Genomic DNA, 24,509 nt, shown 5'->3' with positions numbered 1-24,509 from the left:
TGTATCTGTAAATCTGACTTTAGAAATGAAAAATATTAGAAATTTAAAAACAGTTGTATTTACATTGTGAAGTAGATAGTAAATTCATTGAAAAGATTCAAGGCCAGACTGATTGACCTTTGGTGGATGGGGGTGGGAGGTAGTCCTGGCATTTGGTACATTTATTTAGTATAGACTCAATAAATGTTGAAAATCAAAGTTAACTGAAATTCCTCTTTAGGAATCTGGAGCCAAGTGTGGTGGTATATGCCTATAATTCCAACAACTCGGGAAGCTGAGGCACGAGGATCACAAGTTCAAGACCAGCCTCAGCAGCTTAGTGAGACCCTGTCTCAAAATAAAAAATAAAAAGGACTGGGGATGTAACTCAGTGGTAAAGCACTTCTGGGTTCAATAACCAGTACTGAGAAAAAGAGAGAGAGAATCAGGGATTTAAAGCAGCAAAAAGATTTCCATCTATAATACTGATTGATAGTTGGAGCCTACTAATAATTGTTACTTCTGAAACTAACAATTCTGACACCAGAATTTCCAACAGAATGAAAAAAAAAAAAAAGTAAGTCATTATCTTTTTAATTATCTTTTCAGAAGGAGAAAGTGTGTAGCACTTGAATTAGATTCTGGTTTAGTCTTGCTGTTTGGTTCAAGGAAGCACTCAACCCTTTTGACAGTTGTAAACTTGCTTCATTGATATGATTCCCAGTCCTCACTACAGGCTTTAGAGCCAGCTGCTTCTCTTCTTGGCAATCTTGCTTTTCTCCTACCCTGACTGCCTCTCCGTTCTTCATGTCCACCAGCTCAGTGGCTGAGGTTCCCATCTGGAAAGCCTGTTGCCATAGGATACAGAATTCACTAGGGAAGAAGGAAAGCCGCATGTGTGTGGCTAAGCTTGGTGGCTCTCATAATCAGATAAACAGTGTGGAAAGCTTGCTCACTCATGTGGAAGAGGCGGTGTTTTGCAGCTAAGTGGTGAAGCTGCTGGGCTCTAGGCTCTGTCTGACATTTGTACATGAGGCCTGCTCAGCCTGGAGCATTTTTATTTGTGATCCTAAATGAGCATTGCCACTTTTGCATTCAACTGTAATAAAATCTTCATTTGAATCCTATGGAAAAACAGGTATATCTTACTTTTTTTTAAAACTGTAAATGGTGAATTTAATTCCAAATAGGAAATCCCATGTGACATTCACACCCTGGAAGGTCCTTTTTATAATATTACAGCAAGTTTCCAGTATTTTTTCTTTTCACTCTTTAGATCATCTAGGGGGGGCGGTTGGTGGGGATCAACCCCAGGGCCTCACACATGCTAGGCAAGTGCTCTACCACTGAGCTACATCCCCTCTTTTCATTCTGGATCTCTTATATGACCTCTCTTCCCTTCTAAGAAACCTCTAAGGTATCCAAGACTTCCACTCCCATGGCGATTTTGCAGCCAATGATTCTGCACTCCTGCCTTCCTGGTGGCATTAGACTTAAATAAGCAGAATGCAGGCCAGTGCCCTGAACAGCTCTACGTGTGGCCAGATTTGGAAAGAGATGAAACTTCTCAGTTCCTGGCATTGGGTTGGCCATGATTTGGCCTCCTAGGCAAGCTGTGGCTTCACCTGGAAACCCCACTTCACTTTGGGGAGAAATCTCTTCTTTTATGGATACCAGTTTTTAGAAGCAGAGCTAGAGCTGAGCAGTGCACTTCTTCATCTGTCTTCCTTGTGCCCTACCTTCCTCCAAGAAATACACAGGTCCTTAGAGTTGTTTTAAGTTTACTTACATTTTATAAGCTAGAAACTCAGAGTGGCTCTTGCCTTCATGAACACCCACACCCATCATTGGGGTTATTTGGGTTGTGTTTGTTTATCTTTTCCACACTCACAATTTGCCTGTCTTGGCAGCCTGCTGTCCTAGGCAATAATAAAGCTTCTGTCGAGGTGAGCAAACAGCTGATGGCATGGGGCACAGAGGGGACTCCTACAGTGGCCGTCTGTAATCTGCTAGGCTGGTGGTCGGAGCAGGCGAGAACAAAAGCCAGTCTGTTTGTAGGCAAATTGGAAACTCAATGTGTTGTGTTCTTCTCTCTTTGCCTTTCTCCTGGCTGAAAGGAAGAGTGCTCAGCCAGCAGTCCAGAGATTCACCCAGGCCAAGTCCCCATCCAGTTTTACCTGCCTCTTGCAGAACTGAGAGTTAGAAAAGGGCCCCCATTTATCAATGTGATCTGCTTATGAAGTTATTGGCCAAAGAATTTTTCTCATGCTCAGCATCCAAAATTCAACCCTTACTTGACCCAGTGTTTTTACTAGTTTATGTTCCACAAAGCTACTCACATAAATTGCCCACTGATTTCTCTTTTTAACACTGCTGGGGAGTTAGAAAAGAGTTCACTTGCTGCCTGACTGGGAAATGCACAAGTTTCAGTTTGGGTAGCATGTTTCGTAATCTATGTGTGTTCACTCTTATTCCTAATTTGAAGTGGGGATGAAACCCAGCCCCTGGCACATGCTAGGCAAATGCTAGACCACTGAGCTGCATCCCCAGCCACACTCATTCCTAATTTTTTTTTTTTTTTTTTTTTTTTTGGTGGTGCTGGGGATTGAACCCAGGGCCTTGTATATGCAAGGCAAACACTCTACCGACTGAGCTATATCCCTAGCCCCTCATTCCTGATTTGATGTACTGTATGCAGTTGTTTGAAAATGTCTAGACATTTGCTGTCATATGGATTGTGAAGTCTTAGAGAGCAGAGGTCATATAGGTAGCCATGCCTGAACTGTCCTGACAAGCCTCTCCAAGGGCTGCTGTACACAGATGATTATGTGAGATATGTGAGGCCTTGAGTAACTTTTCTTTTAGACTTCTAAGAATAATGTGTGAGAAGGAAGGACTTTTGAGAAGAAAATTATTTTCTGTTCTTCCATGTGTTGGAGTTTGCCTTAGAAAATTAGCAAATGGCTTTAAATAAATCTTAATTTGAGCTTTAAAGGACTGTAGCTAGAGATTCACACTGTCAGTCTTCGTTATAAGTCTAAAAATGATCTGCTGATCATGAATAAGAGGTGTTTGGTTGGATATAGTCATGGATATGGATTAAAGTGCAGGAACAAAAAATGTTTGTCACTGAGATGTCGTAAATCAGGAAGTTAAGTTGAAAATGAGGATTAGGTCTAAAATAACTGTGGGTAATCACAGGAGGTAATTGACATTTTTTATTTTGTTCTGTTTTAAAATGAAAAATGGACTAAATCTAACAACCACTATAATAAAAATCCTTTAGCATCTAGCTGTCTCCTTGGTCTTTAGTACTTTACTCCCACTTTGTATTATTGTTAAATATGTGTATATGGTTTTTTGGTTTTGTTTTGGTATTGGGGATTGAGCCTTGAGGCACTCTACCACTGAACTATGTCACCAGCCTTATTGATTGATTGATTGAGAGACAGGGTCTTGCTAAGTTGCTGAAGTTCTCACAAAATTTCTGAGGGTAGCCTTGAACTTGTGATCTTCCTGTCTTGGCCTCCTTAGTTGTTAGGATACCTGGCATGTGTATATTCTTTTTGTAATTAGGCTATTCTTTATATATACCATAGATGTTACAAAATGATCAGTACAAATAGCATTTAATACCAATGTTGTTTGAAACTCCTTTTTTATTTGCTGACGATCTATGGACCAAGACTTGTCAGGCACTAAGGAGTCACATGGAGCAAGTCAGTCACTGCCTGAATTACCGAGGGAGTTTACAGCTAGTGAGGAAGTATCAGTATCATTGGGGCCATCCACCTGATGCTTCACTTGACACTTTTCTTGTAAAAATAAAAGTCAACTGTGGTAGAACCTTTGCCTAGCATGCACAAGGCCTAGGGTTTAATCCCTAGAACTACAAAAATGTAAAAGAAAATAAATAAAAGTAACTACATTGACCAATACACTTGTATGTTTTTGTGGTGCTAGGGATTGAACCTGGGGGGTGCTCTACCACTTAGCTACACCCAGTTCTTTTATTTTTTATTCTGAGACAGGGTCTCACTAAGTTGCCCAGGGATCCTCAAACTTTTTTAATCCTCGGCCTCAGCCTCTTGAGTTGCTGGAATTAAAAGCATGCGCCATCATGCCCAACTGGCCAGTGCACTTTACACTCTCAAACTTTTTTTAAAATTTTTTTTGTAGTTGTAGATGGACAGATGCCTTTATTTTAGTTGTTTATTTTTATGTAGTGCTAAGGATTGAAACTAGTGCCTCACATGTATTAGGCAAGTGCTTTACCCCAACCCCACTCTCAAATTTTAAGAGTAACAAGGAGAGGAAATCAAACAGCTCAGCTATTGATTTGAAAAGGTAATAGAAAACATGAAATACTGAAAGATGTATTTTGTGGTTCTATGCAGAAGATCTTATTAGATCTTATATCTAGGGTACCTATACAATGCTTTTCTTTGGCCTGAGAACTCTTAATCATGAACTCAATTTGACATGTTTTTATCTTTCTGATTTTAAGAGAGCTAATTATAAAAAGAAATATTAGAATGAAAGAGACATTTTTCAGCCAAATCTCAGATATTAAAAAACAAATAGGAAAAACTAGGGAAGACTAGATGATCATAATTCTATAAAACATCTTAAGATCTTATTTTTGCCAAACCTCTCACCAGAGAGCTAATAAATAGACTAAATTAAATACTATTTCTCACTTTCTCTCCTTTTCTCAGCTTTTACTTTGGCACCTATTCAGAAGAAAACTATCCCAGTGGCAGATGGCAGGAAAGAGCGTGTGGCAGATTGAATAATCAGCCTCCTAAAAATGCTAGTATTAGCCTGTGTGCTCAGCTCTTGAATATACGACAAAGTACTTTAGCTCCAAGGGTTCTTTTTTTTGTGTGTGGTTTTTTTTCTTTCTTTTTTCAGTCAGTACTGGGAATTGAACCTAGGGCCTCTCACATGCTAGGTCTTTTTCTCTTTTTCTTCTTTTTAAAAAAGATTTTGAGCCAGGCATGATGGCACACACCATAATTCTAGCTACTTGAGAGTCTGAGGCAAAAGGATCACAAGTTCAAGGGAAAACTGGGCAACTTAGTAAGACCCTATCTCAATACAATAAAATTTAAAAAGGGCTGAGGATAAAGTTCAGTGGTAGAGTGCCTCTAGGTTCAGTCCAAATACCAGAAAAGAGTTTTAATTTTTGTGCCCAGAGATTGGTCTGCTTCCTGAGTGGTTTAAAGCACATATGGGAACTTCAGCTGACATGATATGAGGTAGGAAGATCATCCTAATCAAAACAGATTAACAGAAAGAGTGAGTACAAAGCCCTCACATTCCTGGCTCTGCTCCAGCTTGATGTTTTGTCATAGACCCTGAGGAACAAGAAGCAGCTTCCACCCAGGTGTTAGCAATGTATGTGGACTGAGGCAGGAGCTGCATTCACAGTTCCTTTGTGTTCTTGCTCTTTCTGTATATACCTCATCTTACTCTTTAGGACTGTGCACACCTCATCTTGAGCTGTTTAGAACTTGTAGAACCAGTAGGGAGCTGGGGGAAACAAGAAGAAATGAACCAAAGGTCTGGAATGGATGTGAAGAAGATGGGCTGTGGATCATGGAGGACATGAATGTGCAAATTTGCTCATCCTTCTTCTCCTCTTTCTCCTCCAGCTTCTCCTCTTCCTCCTCCTCCTCCTTCCTCTTCCTCTTCTCTAAAGTTCTATTTTTCTTTTATTGTGCTCATCTGCTTTAAAACTTCTAAAGTATCAACTTCAGTTTTACAGCTCCCTTGTATTTACATACTGCCATGGTTAAGAGTATGTCCTCCAAATAATTTCTTATAAATATTATATTAAAATGTTGAAGCAAGGGGGTACTAAATAAGGAATGAACTTTTTTTGGTAAATTCTTATTTATTATGTTGCCTTCTTTTTCCTGCTTCAGACTTATAATTAATGAGGTTTAACCTCAAGTTTTTATCATCTGTTGACTTTTATAACTTATGGTCACTTTGAGTGCACTGAGTAAATATCTAAGAGAAGACCTGTTAATGAAAGATGTGTTTTGATATTGACATTTAAGAAATGACACCAATTTTCTCTCTTCTTGGGCTTTATTTAGATTTCGACATAGTCCCAACTGCTGGTACCTAAGAGACTGGACTATCCACACATGGATTAGACAGTGTCTAAAATATGGTGCAGAAGACAAAGCCTTGTATACTCTTATAAATAAGGTGAGCAGTTTCCTGGCATGTCCTGAGTTTAGAGGATGTGGTGTTTGTATACATTACAGTATGTCAAGGGATAGTACCAAAAATAACTTTTATAAATTATCTTACCTCAGATACCTTTTCAAAATGGGGCTGGGCATAAACTAATCAACAAATTACAAATAAAATTTTTACAGCTGCTACTTTTTCAAGCATGTGACTCAAGAAAGGACAGGTAAAGGTGAAAGGTAGTCCAGTCAAAAGAACTCTACACTGGTGGTCATTTAATTCTTGACCCCTAAGCCTGGAATTGCTTGCCTGATAAAAACGACCAGTTTTGCTGGAGTGTGACCTCGATGGTATTCAAACTATCTTATACAATTTTTAAAGACTCTATTCCTAGATATTTCATCCTATGTCTTTGCAATTCTTTGACTACTCCCTCAAGCCTGAGAGCCCCCTACGATGAGGATCTTTCTCAATGTTTCATTCCACCTGAGAGCTGAATCTTCATTACCTTCATGGTATGAAAGAAAGCATAAAGCAAGCAGGAGTTGAGAGTGTTATTGTTGTGGGTCTCAAGCTAAACACCATTTTGTCATAAAAATACTTTTAAGAATATTTTTATGAAAATGTATTATTGCTATAGTGTCAACTGGACTTTAAAAGTTAGAACTCAAACAGAATTCTGATTTTGGTTTGGGGTCACCTCTGTGCAGAAGAGTTTTCATTCCCATGAATTGGGCCCAAGTCATTGTAACATACATTATACATGGCACACAATTTGTGTGAGAGACATTGGATTGATATGGTAATAGATACAAAAATGAGCAATATCCTATCCTTGCCCTCAGGAAGCTAACAATTTAGTAAGGCAGATAAGTAACTGCACTGAGAAGCCTAATGTCAGGCAAATGTTAGTGCTACCAGGAAAACAGTGAAAAGGGAATTAAGATGAGAGAAACTGGCTGGAAGAAAAGAACTAGAAGGTATGTGAAATACCTGGAATATGAGGTTATAAATGATATACGGGGGGCACTGAGTAAGGGAGGGGATGAGAAACTAAGCCAGGTCCCTCAATAAGGGTGATCAAAGTGCTGACCTTGAAGCTCAAGTGGAGGAAAGGGAAGTCCCTAGGGAAAGGAATGGATTAAATCTTTTCCGTTTAGAGTATAACACTAATTACAGTTAAAAAAAAAGATTTCAACAAAATTAACAAGGGTCTAGAAAACTAGAAAAGCAGAACAAGTCTGTCTCACTTCTGCTCCTTGAATGATAGATCCCCCCAGGCTAAGAATGAAACAACCCGGCCTCTAACCCCCCCAATTCTATCAGTTGCCCAGAACTTTAAGCAAAAATTTTCTCCATCTAAGTCTTAGTTTTTTCAACTCAATTTGAGTGAGTTGTACTAAATCAGTGTTTTCCTATTCTGCCTTCCAATTAGTGTCATCCAAGAATCTTTAAAAAGTATAGGTGCTTATCTCTGCCTCGAGGATGGATCTTAATGGGGCCTATGTATTGATGTGTGTGTTTTTTTTTTTTTAAATGGTTTCTGTTTTTTTTTAAATAAAATTTTTAAATCAGTTTTAGATTCACAGCAAACTAAGTAGAAAGTACAGAAATTTTCCTTATGTCTCCTGTCCCCATGCATACATAGCCTCCCACATAATTAACATTCTGCCCCAGAGCCATACATCTATTAGAATTGGTAAACTTACATTTACAAACACATCATTATCACACAAAGTCCATAGCTTACATTAGGGTTCATTCTTGATAGTATACATTTTATGGGTGTGGACAAAATGTTTAATGATATCGTATCCACCATTATAGCATTGTACTGTATAAGTTGCCCCAAAAAATCCACTGTGCTCTGCCTCTTCATCCCTCATAAATATTTTTAAGTTTCCAGTTGATTTTAATTTATAATGAGGGTTGAGAATTACAGACCAATTGATTTATAAGGTCCTTTCCAGCTTTAATGATTTATCATCCTAAGATAGTTTGGTTTTTCCTATGCCTAGGGATTAGTGCTGATTTGGATAATTGTTTTGAGAAATACAGACCCTGCCTATGAGCTACACCCTTTAAAACAGTGGCTTTTGAACATTTTTCCATTTAGCACACCTGAGGCGCTCTGTGCATGCCTGCCAGTGACAGCGAGTTAGTTCCGCAGTGAATCACAGGGTTTAAAAGCCTGTGTCATTACCTCCCAAGGGAATGGGTGTAGTTGGAAAACGTTCCCAGGTGTTTCTGGTAGGGAAGAAGTCAATTTATTGAAACAAATAGGCTACTACAATCTGGATCAGTAGCAGTCAAACTTGAATGTGCATGAACATCACGTAAGACGCTCACTAAAGCTTCAGGTTTCTGTGTCCAGTTCAAGAAATTCTGTGGGTTTGAGGCTAGGAATCTGTACGGTTTAGGAACTCCTAGAAAATTCTGAGGTAGATGCTGAAGGGTCCACATTTATTCATAGAATTTTCTTCTTAAAATGTCTATCTGAATTCTCAAATACTTAGCTGCTTATAAGCACAATATCCTAAGAATCTGGTTAGTAGCAAATATTTGCTGACATTTTTCTTGAGTCTTTAAAAGCCAGGCCAGGGACCAAAATATGCTGCATAATGTATATTTCTCTTGAGAATCCCTTTTTGCATTGTTACTCATAAAACAATCACTGAACCAGTTGAGGGGACATTTGATTTTTTTCTTTTTATGTTGTTTTTAGCTATGACAGGGTGTTAGAATTGAGCTTTCTCACATATCAATTGTCTTACATCAGACACTCACTCACAACTTTCTCACCCTGACCAACGGTTTTAATTACCAAACCTCGTGAGTCACAGCTTCAGTTTCACTGTCAGCAGATGCTGTAAAATGATCGTCATAGAGTTTAAAGCTAATGGTGACACGTTTTATCCTGAATAATACATAGGCATTTATTATAGACTGCATTAAAATGGGTATGTTTTTCTTTTTTTCCCTGTATTTCCATTTATATTACAGGTTCAGTACGGAATTTTTCCAGATAACTTTACATTCAATTTACTGATGGATTCTTTCATAAAGAAAGAAAATTACAAAGGTAGGAAACCAAACCCAGATTCAGTTATTTATTATAGGGCTTTCAGCTCCCAAAGGGAGGTGTATAAATGCAGGCACTTTCCACTTTGTAATCTCATAATGACATGTCTTCACTCCTTTAGTCAGAAAAGTTTCATGAAGGTTATTATCATTGATGCAAAAAATTTTAGTGTTGTCCCTTTTTTTTAATGGTTGTTAGAATGGGAAATATCTTTTGTACTGGGGATCGAACCCAGGAGCATCCTACCTCCAAACCACATTTCCAAGCCTTCTCTTTTTTTTTTTTTTTTTTTTAATTATTATTTTCGTGACAAGGTCTCGTTAAATTGCCCAGGCTAGCCTTGAACTTGCAATCCTCCTGTCTCAGCTTTCCAAGTAGCTGGGATTACTGCCTCACCCAGCTAGGACAGGAAATTTAAAAATATATAAATGACTATAGAGGAAACGTTTATTATACAGGTTAACCTAATTCTACTACCCAAGCTGTTTGAAATGCAGAATTTAAATACAGGGTAAAGTAAATTTGATTTAATATTCATGTGTAACTTTGAATTCTGTAATGAACAGTTGGCAGACTTAAGATTTTTTTTTTTTTAAACAGATTTTTGGCCTTGTGTTCTAAAATATTATTAGTTTGTTTATTTAAAAGAAAGTCTCTTCCAAGTCCTTATTTTGCTAGATATTTTGCTGGACTCACTAGCTGACTTCCTTGTCTGTCTACCTAGCTCAGTTTCCCCATTTGCATAAAAAGACATAGAAATTCATTCTGTGACCTCCTTTAGAACATGACTCTCTGCAGTCAGCCAGGAGCAGCTGTAAATCATGCTAACTCTTTTATCAGTATAAGCAAAATCAATAGAATAACTCAGTTGAAAACAGTTATTGAACTTGTGATGTGTGCAGACATTATATTTTAAACCAGTATTAACATTCTGTACTTGAACAATAAATAACTGAGGGAAGGAAATTATTTGAAACTTGGTTTTCTTAGCTTCTGTCTACCACGGGAAAATAAGAATTGCTGAAGGCCTGCTCTCCTGTGACCAGCATGCATGTGAAAACAAATCTGTTGTGTGTTCCAAACTCAGGGGCTTATAATTTATGAATGAGCACTTTCCTTTCCCTTCTTTCAAGTCTTTTCAAACTGGATCATACTGTCACCTTTTATACTGATCAGTTTTCTGTTTTCTTTGAAATAACACCTGGGATTTGGAAATTCCTCTGGCATTTGTCTTCTTCTGCTTCACTGAGAAGGTACTAGTGCAGAGAATGGTGCTAACAGCCCAGCCTCTCTTTCCTACTCATCAAGGGTGACCTTGAGAATAGGTGCACCCCCTTTCTGTGAACCTCATTTGCTTCACAATTTTCAAAGCATTTTCATATTGTAGTATCTTGGTATTGTATTATCTACCAAGATAAAATGCTCTTGAAGCATTTAGGGCAAATAGCTTTTTTTTTTTTTTTTTTTTTTTCGCTGTACTGGGGATCGAACTCAGGGCCTTGCACTTGCGAGCCAAGCACTCTACCAGCTGAGCTATCTCCCCAGCCAGGCAAATAGCATTTTTATCTTTACAAAGATGATATTGGGAGCCAAGAGAAATGAAGTGTTTTATTTAGTGTCCTGGAGTATGTTGGTACAGTAGAACCTGCTTTAGTATTGTATAGTATGTACAATAGAAGCTAAAGGCTTGAGAAAGACCTATTTTAGGGAAGAACTAGGATCTGAATCCACATTTTTTACTTCATTACTTTTTTTTTCTTTTTCAGGGTCACTTTGTCATGGTGCTACATCCCCAGCCCTTTTAATTTTTTTAATTTTTAATTTTTTTTTTTTAATTTTGAGACAAGATCTAATTAATTTGCTGAGCCTCTCACTAAGTTGCCAATGCTGACCTTCAATTTGGAACCTTCCTGCCTCAGCCTCCCCAGTTGCTGGGATTACAGGCATGCAGCACCACAGCCAACCCTTATCCACTTTTTAAAGAGTATTTATAGTGAGAGATTTGGTAAGGTTACTACAGCTTGTTATCCCTTTTATCTTCTTGCCAGATGCTTTATCTGTGGTTTTTGAGATCATGATGCAAGAAGCCTTTGAAGCGCCTTCCACCCAGCTTCTCTCCCTGTATGTTTTATACCACTGCCTGGAAAAGAAGACAGACTTCAGTGTAAGTGATCTACACTAACATGATACTGAGACCTTTAGGAAAGAGTAAGTGGTGGTTGCTCAGCTAGAGGAAATCTGGGAAAAGGTACCCGATGTGGCCATGCACAATCAGGAATGAATGTTTATCTCTGTACCTTCTAGTTACTGATTTGTAACAAACTGGAACTGAATTGTACCTCCACTTGAAAGAATCTCAAAGGGAAGTCCTTATGAACATTTTTTTCTGTTTAGTTTTTGGGGGTTTTGTTTTGCAGTGCAGGGGAAAACCCAGGGCCTCTTCTGTGTCAGGCAAGTGATCTGTCACCCCCTAGCCCCTCATGATTAGTAGGAAACATGACCTATGTAGAATGACTTCAGACATTCAGAAATGGGTCATTGATAATCATTGAGAGCTGGACATGGACTATCAAAGCAGGTGGGCAGCTACCTTTGATTACAGCCTAGAGTATTAAATGCTAATTATTGATTTCTGTCAGTATTTTCCTAAAGTTGTTCTACGCCATTTGTATTCTAGACAGTCAGAATGTCAAGCTTTGGTCTTTGCTCTTAAGTTAGGGTATTAGTTGTTGTTTGTTGTTATCCTAAGAATAAATAAAACAACAGAAATAACAACAATAACTGGTATTTAAGTAGCATTTACTTTATACCAAGCCATGTGCTTGGTGTTTTAAATGTGTTAGTGCCTCTAAGCTTCATAACTCTATGCAAATAAGAAGACTGGGCCATAGAGATGTTACAGAATAACCAACCAGCTGGTAGGTGATGTAGCCACCTAGTATGAAGCCAGGCAGTGTTGGCTCTACTGTCTGCTCTTAACATCAAAACATACTGTTTTGCGTAGGAAGGAAAAAGTGATCTAGTCCAACTCCTAAAGAATTGATGGTATGTTATATCTTATTAAGATGAGTATCACACAACATGTACAATCAGGAAAAGGAGAAATTGTACCCCCCCTTATGTATTATACATCAGAATGTATAAATGCATTCTACTGTCATGTATAACTAATTAGAACTAATAATTTTTTTTAAAAAAAAGATGATTGTCACAGCTTATGACATGGTATATCCCATTTGTTACTAATTTATTAAATATTTATCCAGCACCTTTTCACTACTTACATTACCAAGTACCAATGATTCAAAGGCAAGCATACATTTTCTGTTTCCAATCTAGTATTTTAAAACAAAATGAAACAAAGAAACATGAAAGTATAAAATTATGACCATAATGAAAGTCTATGAGAAGTCTATCGTGTAGAGAGTTTGCTTTATATTTTAAATTTAAATTGGTTAGGAAGGGTTTTCTTAAGGAGAATTTCTTGAGTTAACATGTGAAGGATGTGTGGTAATTAATGCTGAAGAGGTTAAAAAACAGTCCAAAAAGAAGAAATAACATGTGCTAACACCCTGTGGCAGAAAGACCATGGTGAGAAGAAAGGGACTGAAGAAAGATGAAGGAGTGGAGGGAGGACACAGTGAGATAAGGTTGGAGAACATAGGCCATGGTAGGCCATTTTGTCTTTATCCTAAAAATAGTGAGGAGCCATTGAAAAGTGCACACCTATAATCTCATAGACTTAGGAGGTTGAGACAGGAGAATCCCAGGTCAAGGCTAGCTGGAAAATTTAGCAAGACCCCACCTTGAAATAAAATAAAAAGGACTGGGGATGTAGCCTAGTAGTAGGAAGACCCTGAGTTCAATCCCTGCTGCGAAAAAAAATAATTTAATTGAATTTAGTGACATGGAGACACTAAATTATTAACTTTGTTTTCATAAAGTTATGGAGCAAGAACCCAAATTGGAATGGACTGAGAAGTGATTTAAAGGTGCAGAACGGAGACAAGAGTATAGGCAACTGTTCCAAGACGTCTAGCTGTGAAGGGGTGAGGGGGAGGGCAGTTGAGAATTTGCTTGGTATTAATGGGAGAGGCAGCAGCATAAAATGGGAAAACCTTGAGGCCAGTAGTAAAATAGCACCTGAATTAATTCTTCATATGGACTGAATATCCTTTATTCACAATATTTGAGCCTAGAAATGTTTCACATTTTTTTCACATTTTAGAATATTTGAACATATATAATGAGATATCTTGGGGATGGGTATTTCATGTACCTTTACTTATAGCCTGAAGGCTATTTTATACAATAATTTTGAGTAATTTTATACATAAAACAGTTTCATGGTGGTGCATTTTCCACCTGTGGTATCATATTGACACTCAACATGTTTTGGATTTTGGAGCATTTTGGATTTTCAGATTAGGGATGCTCAACCTGCATCACCATCCCCACCCTGCTTGATCCCTGGCACACCAAGAATAGCTGTCTTGTGCCTCAGTGTTCCTTAGGCTTTCGGCCCCTATTGCGTACTGATACTGCAGCTCGTGTTTTTCCCTGGGGTGGGGGGTGGTTCAAGCAAGCCATGTATATATGTGGGGATAATCATACTTCCCTGAATTAGAATGGTTTGTTTAGGGAAATGAAATGACCTGATCCTTAATGACCAGCTCTTTTACTTCTCTATTGCAGAAGGATCAAAAAACCTGGGGGAGTTTTGTTTTTCTCCCAAGATATCTGCTGTTTTCAAAGGTTTAGGTACCTCAAGAACTGGCACTTGTTTTACATGAAGGCTGTTCACAGTCCAGAGGTTTAGGCACCTGAGAACACCTGAGGCACCTCATTCATACCTGGTGGCAGTTGCAGCCTGTGGGCCTTGATCATTCTTTGCTTCCTCCCTGACTTGGGCAGCCAGACCTTTGTGCCCTGTATTTCAAAGCCAAACGAAGGCTGCAGTTCTAGCCAGTGTGGCACTGAGGTCACAGCTCCAATTATCTCGGGAGCTGCCTAGGTTCTCTTGGGCCCTGTGTTTCCAGAGTCCCCCATCACTGCTCTTATTAGTGTCTGAAAGACTTAGCAATGCTTGTGGCTTTGCCCCTCTTTCCCCGCCATGTCTCAAAAGGCTTCAATTTTATTGAAGTCTAATTTTGCACCCTGGGTTGAAAGAAACAATCACTAAGTGTTTCTGATTGCCTAATTTGTTTTTAAGAGGCACAAATCTATCTAAAAGCAACTGAAGAGTGGTATTTATTTTAACTCTGTGAAGGAGAAGTCATATTGCTGAGTTGTTTAAAAGTGAAAAGCTTGCTCATCATGCCACAGCATCATGAGTGACAGCTCGTTTAATCTTCCTTGATTGTCTCAAGGCAATATGGGACCAGAGTGACTCTTTATTTTTGTTTTGTTTTGCTTTTCTGATTGTAAAAGGAATGCTTATTCATTGCTAAAAAATTGGAAAATAATGAAGAATACAAAGAAGAAAATCAAAGTTACTCATTAATCTTGCTGCCCAGAAATCTGTTAACATATAGGATATTTCTGTTCTGTATTTTTCTTTAAACATAAATAGCTTTTATCTACAAAATTGGGTTATAAGTTATATATAACTTCCTTATTTTGATATATTTACCTAATGCTATAATGTTATTTTCCTCCATGTCATCAAAAATCACATTTTTGCATAAAGTAATCATTGCTTACATGGACCATGATCTGGTATGTTCTATTGCAGTGGGAAGAAGAGAGGAACTTTGGTGCATCCCTTTTACTTCCAGGCCTAAAACAAAAGAACTCAGTGGGTTTGAGTTCCCAGTTGTATGGCTATGCACTTCTTGGTAAGTTTATGTATGTTATTCTTCATGGATAAACTTGGTGCATTCTTTTATTTCATAGTAAAATTTTTATTTGATTTAAACTTACTAGTGAAATTTTTATTACAACCTTCATTTTTATTTATTTGGTTTTTTATTGTTTTTCTTTTTTGGTACTAGGGATTGAACCCAGAGGTACTTCACCACTGAGCTATATTCCCAGTCCTTTTTATTTTTTATTTTAAGACAGGGTCTCACTGAGTTAATTAGGACCTCGCTAAATTGCTGAGGCTACCCTCAAACTTGTGGTACTCCTGAGCCACTGGGATTATAGGCATGTGCCACTGTGCCCATCATAACCTTCATTTTTAGTTATAAAAAGAGAAGGCCTCCATAGCCTTACAGTTATGACATAGGTGGGAACTGGTTCTGGTGGCTTTAGGTAATATTTGGTGTAAGCACCATGAGGAAGGGGAAGAGAAAGGGAATTTCTTGTTCTATTTTTATTTTTTATTTCTTTTTATTTTTCTTTTTGAATACTGGGGATCAAACCCAGGGCCTTGTGCATAACTAAGCAAGTGCTCTATCACTGAGGGGCAGAAGCTCCAGCACCCTGTAGCCAGAGCCAGCCAGGGGAATCTTGCCCAATATTAGCAGAGCTCTTCCTGTCTCATTAGCCATGAAGTCCAGGAGGAAGGAAATTGAAGAGTTAGGATTGAACTTGTGTCTTTGGTTTTGTTTTCAGATGAGGGAATAGAAACTTGTCTTTGGTTTTGTTTTCAGATGAGGGAAGAGAAACTTAGCATAACACATAGCCCTTTGAGAGAAGCAGAGAGCTGCCCACTGGTACAGTGCTATTGTAGAACGCAGTCAGATAGCAGCTTGCATTTAGAGCCCTGATTGCACTGAAAATCAGAAGGTCAAGAGGACTGGCCTCAGCACCTAGGTTGTGTAGAATCTGGACAGATAACATTCAACCTAAATGTGTCCTGGTTTATAAGAGATGCTTGTTATTTCACTACCCTTCCATTCTCTCTTAAGTAGTTAGGCCTCCAGGAAAGCACCTTCTACTTGATCATTCTTTACTTCTGCTGCCCTTTGTTTTCAGAAAATCAGCAAAGTTATAGCAGTTTGACTGCTTTTTTTTTTTTTTTTTTTTTTTTTGTAACTTTATTTTATTTCTTTTATATGGTGCTGAGGATCGAACCCAGTGCCTCACATGTACTGGGGAAGTGCTCTACCACTGAGCCCCAGCCCCAGCCCCAGCCCCAGCCCCAGCCCCAGCTTGACTGCTTTTGAAGTTGATCTTTGCCAACAAAACGTAGTGTGACATTCTTGGATGCTGATTCTGATATAAACTGAGAAAGAGGTAGTTCAGAATTTATCAGACTGGCTATCAAATTAATAAAAGACCACTCATTTTTTAATCAATTTTTTTATTTGTTCTAATTAGTCATACATGACAGTAAAATGCATTTATACATTTGATGAATCATATATAAATAGAGTGTAATTTCTCATTTTTCCAATTGTACATATTGTAGGATCACATCTGTCTTTTAAACGTTTTTTTTCCTTATTTGCCACCCACTTTTGATATTGATTTACATGTGTTTTCCTATGTGTTCAGATTAGCGTTCTGAATGACCATACTGTATAGATTTCTCAGGAACTTGGCAGAACTAAGAAAATGTATTTTGCTTTTGTTTATGATCAGAGACCCTGGTCCTTTATGACTGGCAGCCATCAGATCAAAAGCTCTTTGCTCTCACTGAGTCATGTGCTGTGCAGCCTGCTCAAACCTGATAGAAGCAGTGGCCCAGAATGTTACTGCCCTCTAGCCCCAAGCACCTTAAAGATCTAAAATTAACTGTCACCTGATAAACTTTGTCTATTTTTATCCTACTGTAGCTTTCCTAAATCTTCCTTTCTGGGAAAGATAAATGAAGGTGGATTAAGACTTGGCAGCTTAAGGTGACTGGTCATTTGTGTAGAGAGGGTTTCTGCTCCACAGTACAGCACGCCCTTTTCACTGCTGAAGACCCTGTTGTCCACATCTTCAGCCTCATGTTTGATGGTGTGAAGTTCCAAGGGAAGTTTCATGTCCTGAGATCCAAACAGATACCCAGAACTCTATGATTTCAGAATTGATGAACCTCACCTAACGGAAAGAGGAAAATTAGATTTTTTTGTTCCAATATAGATAGTAGATTGGGTGTTTTGGCACTTTTTGAAAAATGTCAGACATTCCTGGCAAGAGGAAGTTGTCAGCTGTTGACAAAGTTTTCACTGTAGAAAAGTTGTAGAATTTTTTTTTCTAGGGAAGATTTTGGTCTTGAAACAAAATTAGCATTTCCTTTTACTTGTGTCTTAAGGGTAACCCTGCTTAGAGGAAGATATTTCAGTTCTGAGATTTTCCTCAGCCCCATAATTCATGCACATTCACACTCTACCATCCCAAATGAAGAAGAAAAAACAAGTTCACACAATTTTGTATTAAATTTGTGAAGGTGAGTTTTGCCACATTTTTTATCATCTGTCTGAAATGTCACCAGGTCACTGGATGAGATGAGGCTCTTTGCAGATTTGAAATGGTCCTTCTCTGTTTCTAGAGCTGCAAGGCAAATACTCACTTGCACCTCCAAGTTCTCAGTCTGACACAGTGGGAAGACTTGCTGAGCATTCTTCATTGTGCTTTTTGGCCACAGGGAAGGTGGAATTGCAGCATGGGCTACGAGCTGTGTACCACAACATGCCTCTGATATGGAAACCAGGCTACCTTGACCGGGCCCTTCAAGTAATGGAGAAGGTGGCCTCTTCCCCAGAAGAGGGAAAGCTGTGTAGAGAAGCGGTATGTTCCTCAGCCTTTACTCAGTGAGATTCAGCTATCTGTGTTCTTCATAATAAGTTGAGCTTTGAATTTTGTCTTTCCCATACCCCTACTTTCTATATTTATGTAGAGTACGTACTTATCCAGTTAAAAAGGAAAGAATAAACACAAATATTTTCAATGTTACCAACAAAAAGCATCAGAAGATTGTTGTTGATTTATAGCTTATTGCCTCAGAGGAAAACTATTCCCCTCTCCTGAAATTCAAGCTGAATTTAATAAAATACTGCCCACCTCACTGACTGCCTTCATCCCCTCCCCCCCCAAAAAAAAATCTCAGTGGCAATTTCAGAGAGGGTAAGAGCTCATGTTAAATACTTCATGTAGTCCTGAGAAACTACACAGCCCTCAAGAAATGAATCTGGGGTGCACACTTATAATCCCAGCAACTCAGGAGGTTGAAACAGGAGGATTTCAAGTTCAAGGCCAACCTCAGCAACTTAGTGAGACCCTGTTTCAAAATAAAAACGACTGGGGATGTAGCCCTGGGTTCAGCCCCTGTTAGAAAAAGAAAAGAAATGAATTTCAGAAATGACATGATCTTTTCTTTTCGTTAAGCCATTGTGTCATCAAAGTGTGCACTGCTGAGATTTGGGTCAGACTTTTTTTTTTCTTTTTTTTAAATTCTAAACTGTTTGCTTTGCCTGGTCTTGAACACTGTCCTCCCACCAGTTCCAAAGCTCATCTTTCATAACACCCTTGACATTATGAAGTCACTATACTTAGCTCAGACTCTCGGAAGCACAATAAGCCTTCCACCCCAAGGGAGCCATCATGTCCACTCTCTCCAAGCAGCTTTTCTAGCCAGTGAGGCCGTATTACCAGGGTGAAGTGTCAGCTCGGAGCTGCTTATTTGTTTTGTCCTGACCCTGACCACTAAGGCCCACTACTTGGCCTTCATTTCAGACATGCGACACACAGATCCAGTGCCTATACTGTCACCTTATACTAATGCGTAGCAAATCGTATGCTCGTATGCTCTTTACCAGATGTTTACAACAAAGGATACACATTTCTAAATATGTGTTTTAAGACTGCTGTAGTCAGTACTAGTGATTAAAGACACAAAAATATGCATAAATCCCTTGCCAGGGAAATATTCCTTCCTATCTGAGTCAAATTTGTACTATTTTTATTCTAATGTATAGGATTGTGATTCACATGTTGGCGAGAATGTGATATATGTCCAGTTTGGGCCTTATACGTTAGAAGTAGTAAAAGGACTTCAAGTCATGACATGGACAAAATTAATCAGTGTGCATGCTTATGCTGACCCATCCCATTTCTGATGACTAGGCAGGCCCTCCCTGGGTCAAGGGAACTAAACCCCATAGTGGAAGCAAAGGGAAAAGGGATCAAAACAAAAAGAAACTCGGGTTTTTAATTAACTTACTACTTAAGTCACAGAAATCACCTCATTAAAATGAATTTCATGGATGTATCTCTGGCCTTTGCCAGCGGCTTATGTAGATTAGGCTGATCCCTAATTTATAGGCACTCTCTGAGCTGAAGTCTTTCTCTGAGGGAGGCCCTTGCCTATACCCAGCAGCTTTACCATGCATTCAGACTGGCCTTTTGTTGGCTGTGGTTTGTGGTAGTCTTTCTTTTCCTTTGTCCCAGTTTTAAACAGATTCCAAAGAAAGACAGGGAAGGGGAGGTACTTTAATGTCCATCAAGCATAATTCTCGGGTTCCTACCTTGATAATTAAAGCAAACTCGAATGCCATGGTGCTGATTCACTTATACAGATAATCCTTAGCTTGCTTATTTGTACCATTTTCTTTGTACAGAGTTTTCCATGCCATCTGAGAGGGTGTTTCTAATGTGCAAAATATAATCATTTATATTTCCTCTTTTTGCTGCTGTTGTCAGTGCTGGGATGGAACCCAGAGCTCAAGCATAGTAGGCAAGTGCTCTACCACTGAGCTGCAGACCCTGCTATCTCCTACAATTTCATAAAGAAGACTTAGCAAGTGTTTAGATCCCTTTCTTCCCCCTTTGTTCCACCATCTTCAGCATCTTCACAGTTGGCTGCCAAGACCACATGATATATACATAGGCCCTGACCCTCTTTCTGCTCCACAGCTCGATGTGCTAGACGGAGTGTTGCAAACGCTGGTGTCCCCAGCCGAAGGGGCTTCTGAGAAACAGTCCCAAGAAAGCGAAGACAACCAGGGCTCAGAAAACCTGGTGGAGCAGCTAGACATAGAGGAACCAGAACAATCCAAGCTGCCCCAATACCTGGAACGATTTAAGGTGAATCAGAGCAGAAATGGAGTCTCTCTCTGCTATGCACGCATTCGTATTCCTCTGCCGTGGTGATGGACAAGCAATCTTTTGCATCAGTGTCACACACAAAGGCATGAAAAACTGTCATCAAAACTAGCATTTGTATTGCTTCACACAGAAAGTGGTCTTAAAAGAAGCTAGTGGAATTCTTATGCTTCTTTTTGTACTTAAGCTAATCACTAAGGCAGCATGTCATTACTCACTCACCCCTGTTATGCACCTGGTGGGTAGACAATAGCTCACCTCCTTTTGACAATAACCTGGTGAAAAGTATTGGGTCTTTTCTCTATATTGCACTGAGTGTGCCTGATCAGGAGGAACTCATGCTTTACAAAGCCACATTTGAGCCTGAAGTGGTAGCATGCAGGCACCTTTTGTTGCTTGGCTTGGGCAGCTTCATGCTGTTCCCTAGAGCATTAGAAATGCTCTTCTGTACTGTGGCCTAGTAAACAGGTTTCCACTCTTTCTTTACAGAGCAACCCGAGCACTCAAGCTGTCTTTGGTAGCTTTTAACTGTACATCCCAAATTGCTCTGTGATCCAGTGTCATGGAAAAAGAACCACATTCAGTGTTAACCCTTGGCCTACTCCTTGCCTTGTTTCTTACTCATTTAGTGCAAAGAGGAAAAAGTACTGCCTGAATGAGAAACCTATAGACAGAGCAGAAAACCCGCCCATCCGTGCCAGCTGACCTATTGGTGATTATTGTAGCAGATGGATGTAAACCTTGCTAGATTATTATATTTAAATCTATTTCATAATTATATCAAACCAGCTATGGGAAAACTCTTTCCTCATGTTAGAAGGGGGATTCTGAAATTTTTTTTTTTTTAGTTGTAGATGAACACAGTACCTTTATTTTATTTATTTATTTTTATGTGGTGCTGTGGATCAAACCCAGTGCCTCACACATGCAAGGCAAGTGCTCTAGCACTGAGCCACAATCCCAGTCCTATTCTGTGGTATTTTAAGCAACTCTTTCTCCCAATATTCAATAAGATCATTCTCAACTTTTCTTTTTTATAATTTGAAACTGAGAAAGAAAGGTTAACTAATATTCCCAAGATATATGGAGAACTAGGTTGAGAATTTGCATACCCTTCCTTTCCTCTTCACTTTACCTAAGTAGATTTAGAAAGGCTAGTGAAAAAAGTGTACTTAAAGTTTTCCACAGGCACATTGACCAACGTTGCCATATTGCTACACTACTCCTAAAAATTATAACCTCTTTCTCTCTTTTCCTTTTTTTTTTTTTTTTTTTAATGTGGTACTGGGGATTGAATCCAGGGACACTTGTAGCACTGAGTCACATCCCTAGCTCGTTTTCTTTTTTATTTTGAGGCAGGGTCTCACTAAGTTGCTTAGAGCCTTGCTGTATTGCTGAGGCTGGCCTCAAACTTTCAGTCCTCCTGCCTCAGCCTTCTGAACTACTGGGATTATCACCATACTCATTATAACTTCTTTCCCTGGTTTTGTATGTATTTCTTCTCAGATGGTAGAAACCTGTTGCCTGCATTAAGCTCTTAACCTTCACTCTTCTGCAGATGTATTTTACAAAATCAAAACAAAATTGACAAATGTTTATCAGCTACTGACTCTGAGGTACCACCTCTGTCCTTCGTTTTTTCTCCCTGGAGCTCTGCATAGGAGATTCCCCTCAGGTCACATGACAGTACGCCATCCGTGACTGAATTTGGATTTGAACAAAAGTTTACTGACTCAGAATTCAGTTCTTGTTCTGGTGTCCCAGCTAACTATCTTCTTGGCCTTAAACCTCATGGACAGTGACATCAGAAAAAAATAATTTCCATTTTACATTACCTTTTCTTCCTGTTGCCTGATTTGATTTAGTCTGAGGATTTTGCTTGGGATACATTCCTACATGGCTGCCCCATCACCAGGCCTCTGGCCACTCCTTGGTGTGGAACCTTGCCCACCTTTCACCTCCTCACTGGAGCAGGCCTTATCACCCATCGCACATACCTGCACATTGCATTGTTTTTTGGAACATGGGGATATGTGCTGTAAGCTACAACTCGGGCCATAAGTAGCACTCTCTGATGAGCCTCATCTTGAAGCATGTAAGTAAAGTGATGTTTTTAATACTTCATTTCTCCAGGAACACAGCACTCACCAAACCAAACTGCCATTTCAGATGGAACTGTAAGCAGGCAGGATGTGAGGCTGACCTACAAGAGGGCACAGCAGGTAGAAGCTCCCGAGGGGGCTGTCTTAATATGCCATTAGCAAGAAGTTGCCATTAGTGAGGAGCTGTCAAAATGATTTCAGATTTCAGTCTGGTGAAAGGAACATTAGTAAGGCAAATGTACTGCAGTTATTTGAAGGAGGAGATATGGATGCACTTGATCCAGTTTATCAGAGGTCTCAGTCATTTTGTTTGCATCCTAGAATCCTGGTGCTTGGAGTTTGCTGCTTGGTTTAGAATAGGTCAGAGTGGAAACATAAATGTATTCTACCCATGCTGTCTTTGTGGTTTAAAACAAGAAACAACAGGGAGTTGGCATACAGAGTTCCACTTACCTCTTGGGAATCAAGGGGGAGAAATCACATGTGATGAATCTTAGCAAAACTGCTGAGCTAAAAAAATATAATGGCAAAAGGTAACAGTGCCAGGATGAAAGGCAGTGGGACAACTTCCCAACAAAGTGCCTCTCCTGTAAACAAAGTACGTGACTTTACAAGAGACTTAATTGCTCCTCTTCATCTCTTACCTTCCCTTCCTCTCCCCCACCCGCCTTGTTTCCAACAGACTTCACAGTCCAAGCTGCAGGCTCTGGATAGAGTTGAGTCAAAAAGCCTCTTGACTCTGACCACCCAGCTTGTCAAGGAAAAGCTCCCCGCCTGTGAGGCAGAGGACCTTGCCGCCTATGAGCAGAAGCTGCAGCAGTGGCATCAGGATCTGACGCAGTTGATTCAGAGGGAGCGGGAGCAGAGGGAGAGAGCAAAACAGGAGCACCAGGCCCGGAAAGCTGCAAAGACAGCAGCTTAACAGGCCCAGGCCAGCCCTGCGTGAGAACCGAGGCTGCCACAGCACTCACCAGCAACAGGGCGGGCCCCCAGCCTCCGCTGTCTGAATTCTCCTTTTCTCAAAGCAAGTTTCAGGTGATCTTAAAGCCACAATGTGCTACATAGCAGGGTACTGTGACTGCCCAGCCAGAAGCCAAGAAGGGCTGAGGAACTCGGCAAGTGGCAAGTTTTGAGGCTCTTGATGGCACAGGGATCCATTGTGAGCATGGAGGGTTGGCAGTACAAAGTGAGGGAGCTGGGGAGACTGTGGCTGAAGAGTCAGGGCTCCCTGTTCTGCCCAGACACAGCAGGCCAAGGTAAACAGCAGGTCCTAAGACCTCCTGCCTCACTGTCCTCACTAGTGTACCTTCCCTGTGAACCAACTGTAGGTGCTCACCATTCCACTCCTTCCCGTCATGCCTTGCCCATATGGTTCTGCTCTGGGAAAAGTCCAGGACAGTAGTGTACTCAGGACCATGACCCCACTAGATTTCAAATTTTAGACACTGATGGTGACAGTTTTAGAATTAAGAGCCTTTGAGGAGAAACCCAGCCCTAGCTGTGAACTTTCTCAGCATGACTTCATCATGTTGAGGTAATTTTTCCAAAGCATCGTCTAGCTCCCTTATCAAGGAGGTAGAATGAGCCTTTGGTATATGCATACACACACGCACACAGCACATTTTTGTTAAAGACATTGGAGAAAAATGAGAGATGAGATGGGTTCTGAAGTGCACAGATGATATGCAGAATTATAACTGTCAGAAGATAGAAAATTTCTACTTAAAGTTTCTCCTCTGTGAAAGGGTCGGGGACAGCCTTTGCTTGCTATGTAATCTTGCTTTTAAGTACAATGGTGTATTTTTGTTCAGGATTATGCTCATTTATCAAGAACCTGTGAAAATAAAGAATACATCAAAATAATTCCAGAACATTTTTCTTTTGGGGAAGGGAAGGAGAGATGTGGAGTCTTAGCATGAGTATTTTTACTGTGATTTTGAACAACATGTTCTCAACCCTCCTCTACTAGACTGTGACATTCCTAATAACAATCATCACTCACAGCCATTAAGGGCTTACTGTGTACCAGCACCTCAAGCAACCCTACTAGGTGTTACCATCATCCCCATGTCATGAAGAAGGAAATAAAACTAAGCCCTCCCCTGAGGTGGGGCTGCCGCTGCCCTCCCTGGTATATCCTCCACATGCACTGTAGTCACCCA

The 24,509-nt window shown here is 39.7% G+C and overlaps 1 protein-coding gene across 2 annotated transcripts in view; it reads left to right on the top strand.

Annotated features, from left to right (window-relative positions):
- The window catches only part of MRPS27 (mitochondrial ribosomal protein S27), a 98,989-nt gene extending 74,779 nt beyond the window's left edge, over positions 1-24,210 (top strand). For both annotated transcript variants that reach the window (XM_079145487.1, XM_079145488.1), the window contains 7 exons: positions 6,087-6,201; positions 9,190-9,268; positions 11,317-11,432; positions 15,003-15,105; positions 17,790-17,932; positions 20,057-20,227; positions 23,030-24,210. In XM_079145487.1, the coding sequence (XP_079001613.1) occupies positions 6,087-6,201; positions 9,190-9,268; positions 11,317-11,432; positions 15,003-15,105; positions 17,790-17,932; positions 20,057-20,227; positions 23,030-23,269 (967 nt within the window). In that variant the 3' untranslated portion in view covers positions 23,270-24,210. The remainder of the gene's footprint in view (positions 1-6,086; positions 6,202-9,189; positions 9,269-11,316; positions 11,433-15,002; positions 15,106-17,789; positions 17,933-20,056; positions 20,228-23,029) is intronic.
- The last annotated feature ends 299 nt before the right edge of the window (positions 24,211-24,509 follow it).

This window comes from Sciurus vulgaris (assembly GCF_902686455.1).
Source record: "Sciurus vulgaris genome assembly, chromosome: 6".
NCBI classification, from domain to species: domain Eukaryota; kingdom Metazoa; phylum Chordata; class Mammalia; order Rodentia; family Sciuridae; genus Sciurus; species Sciurus vulgaris.
Note: the sequence above shows the minus strand (reverse complement) of the source record. Positions and strands in the feature narration are given on the sequence as shown.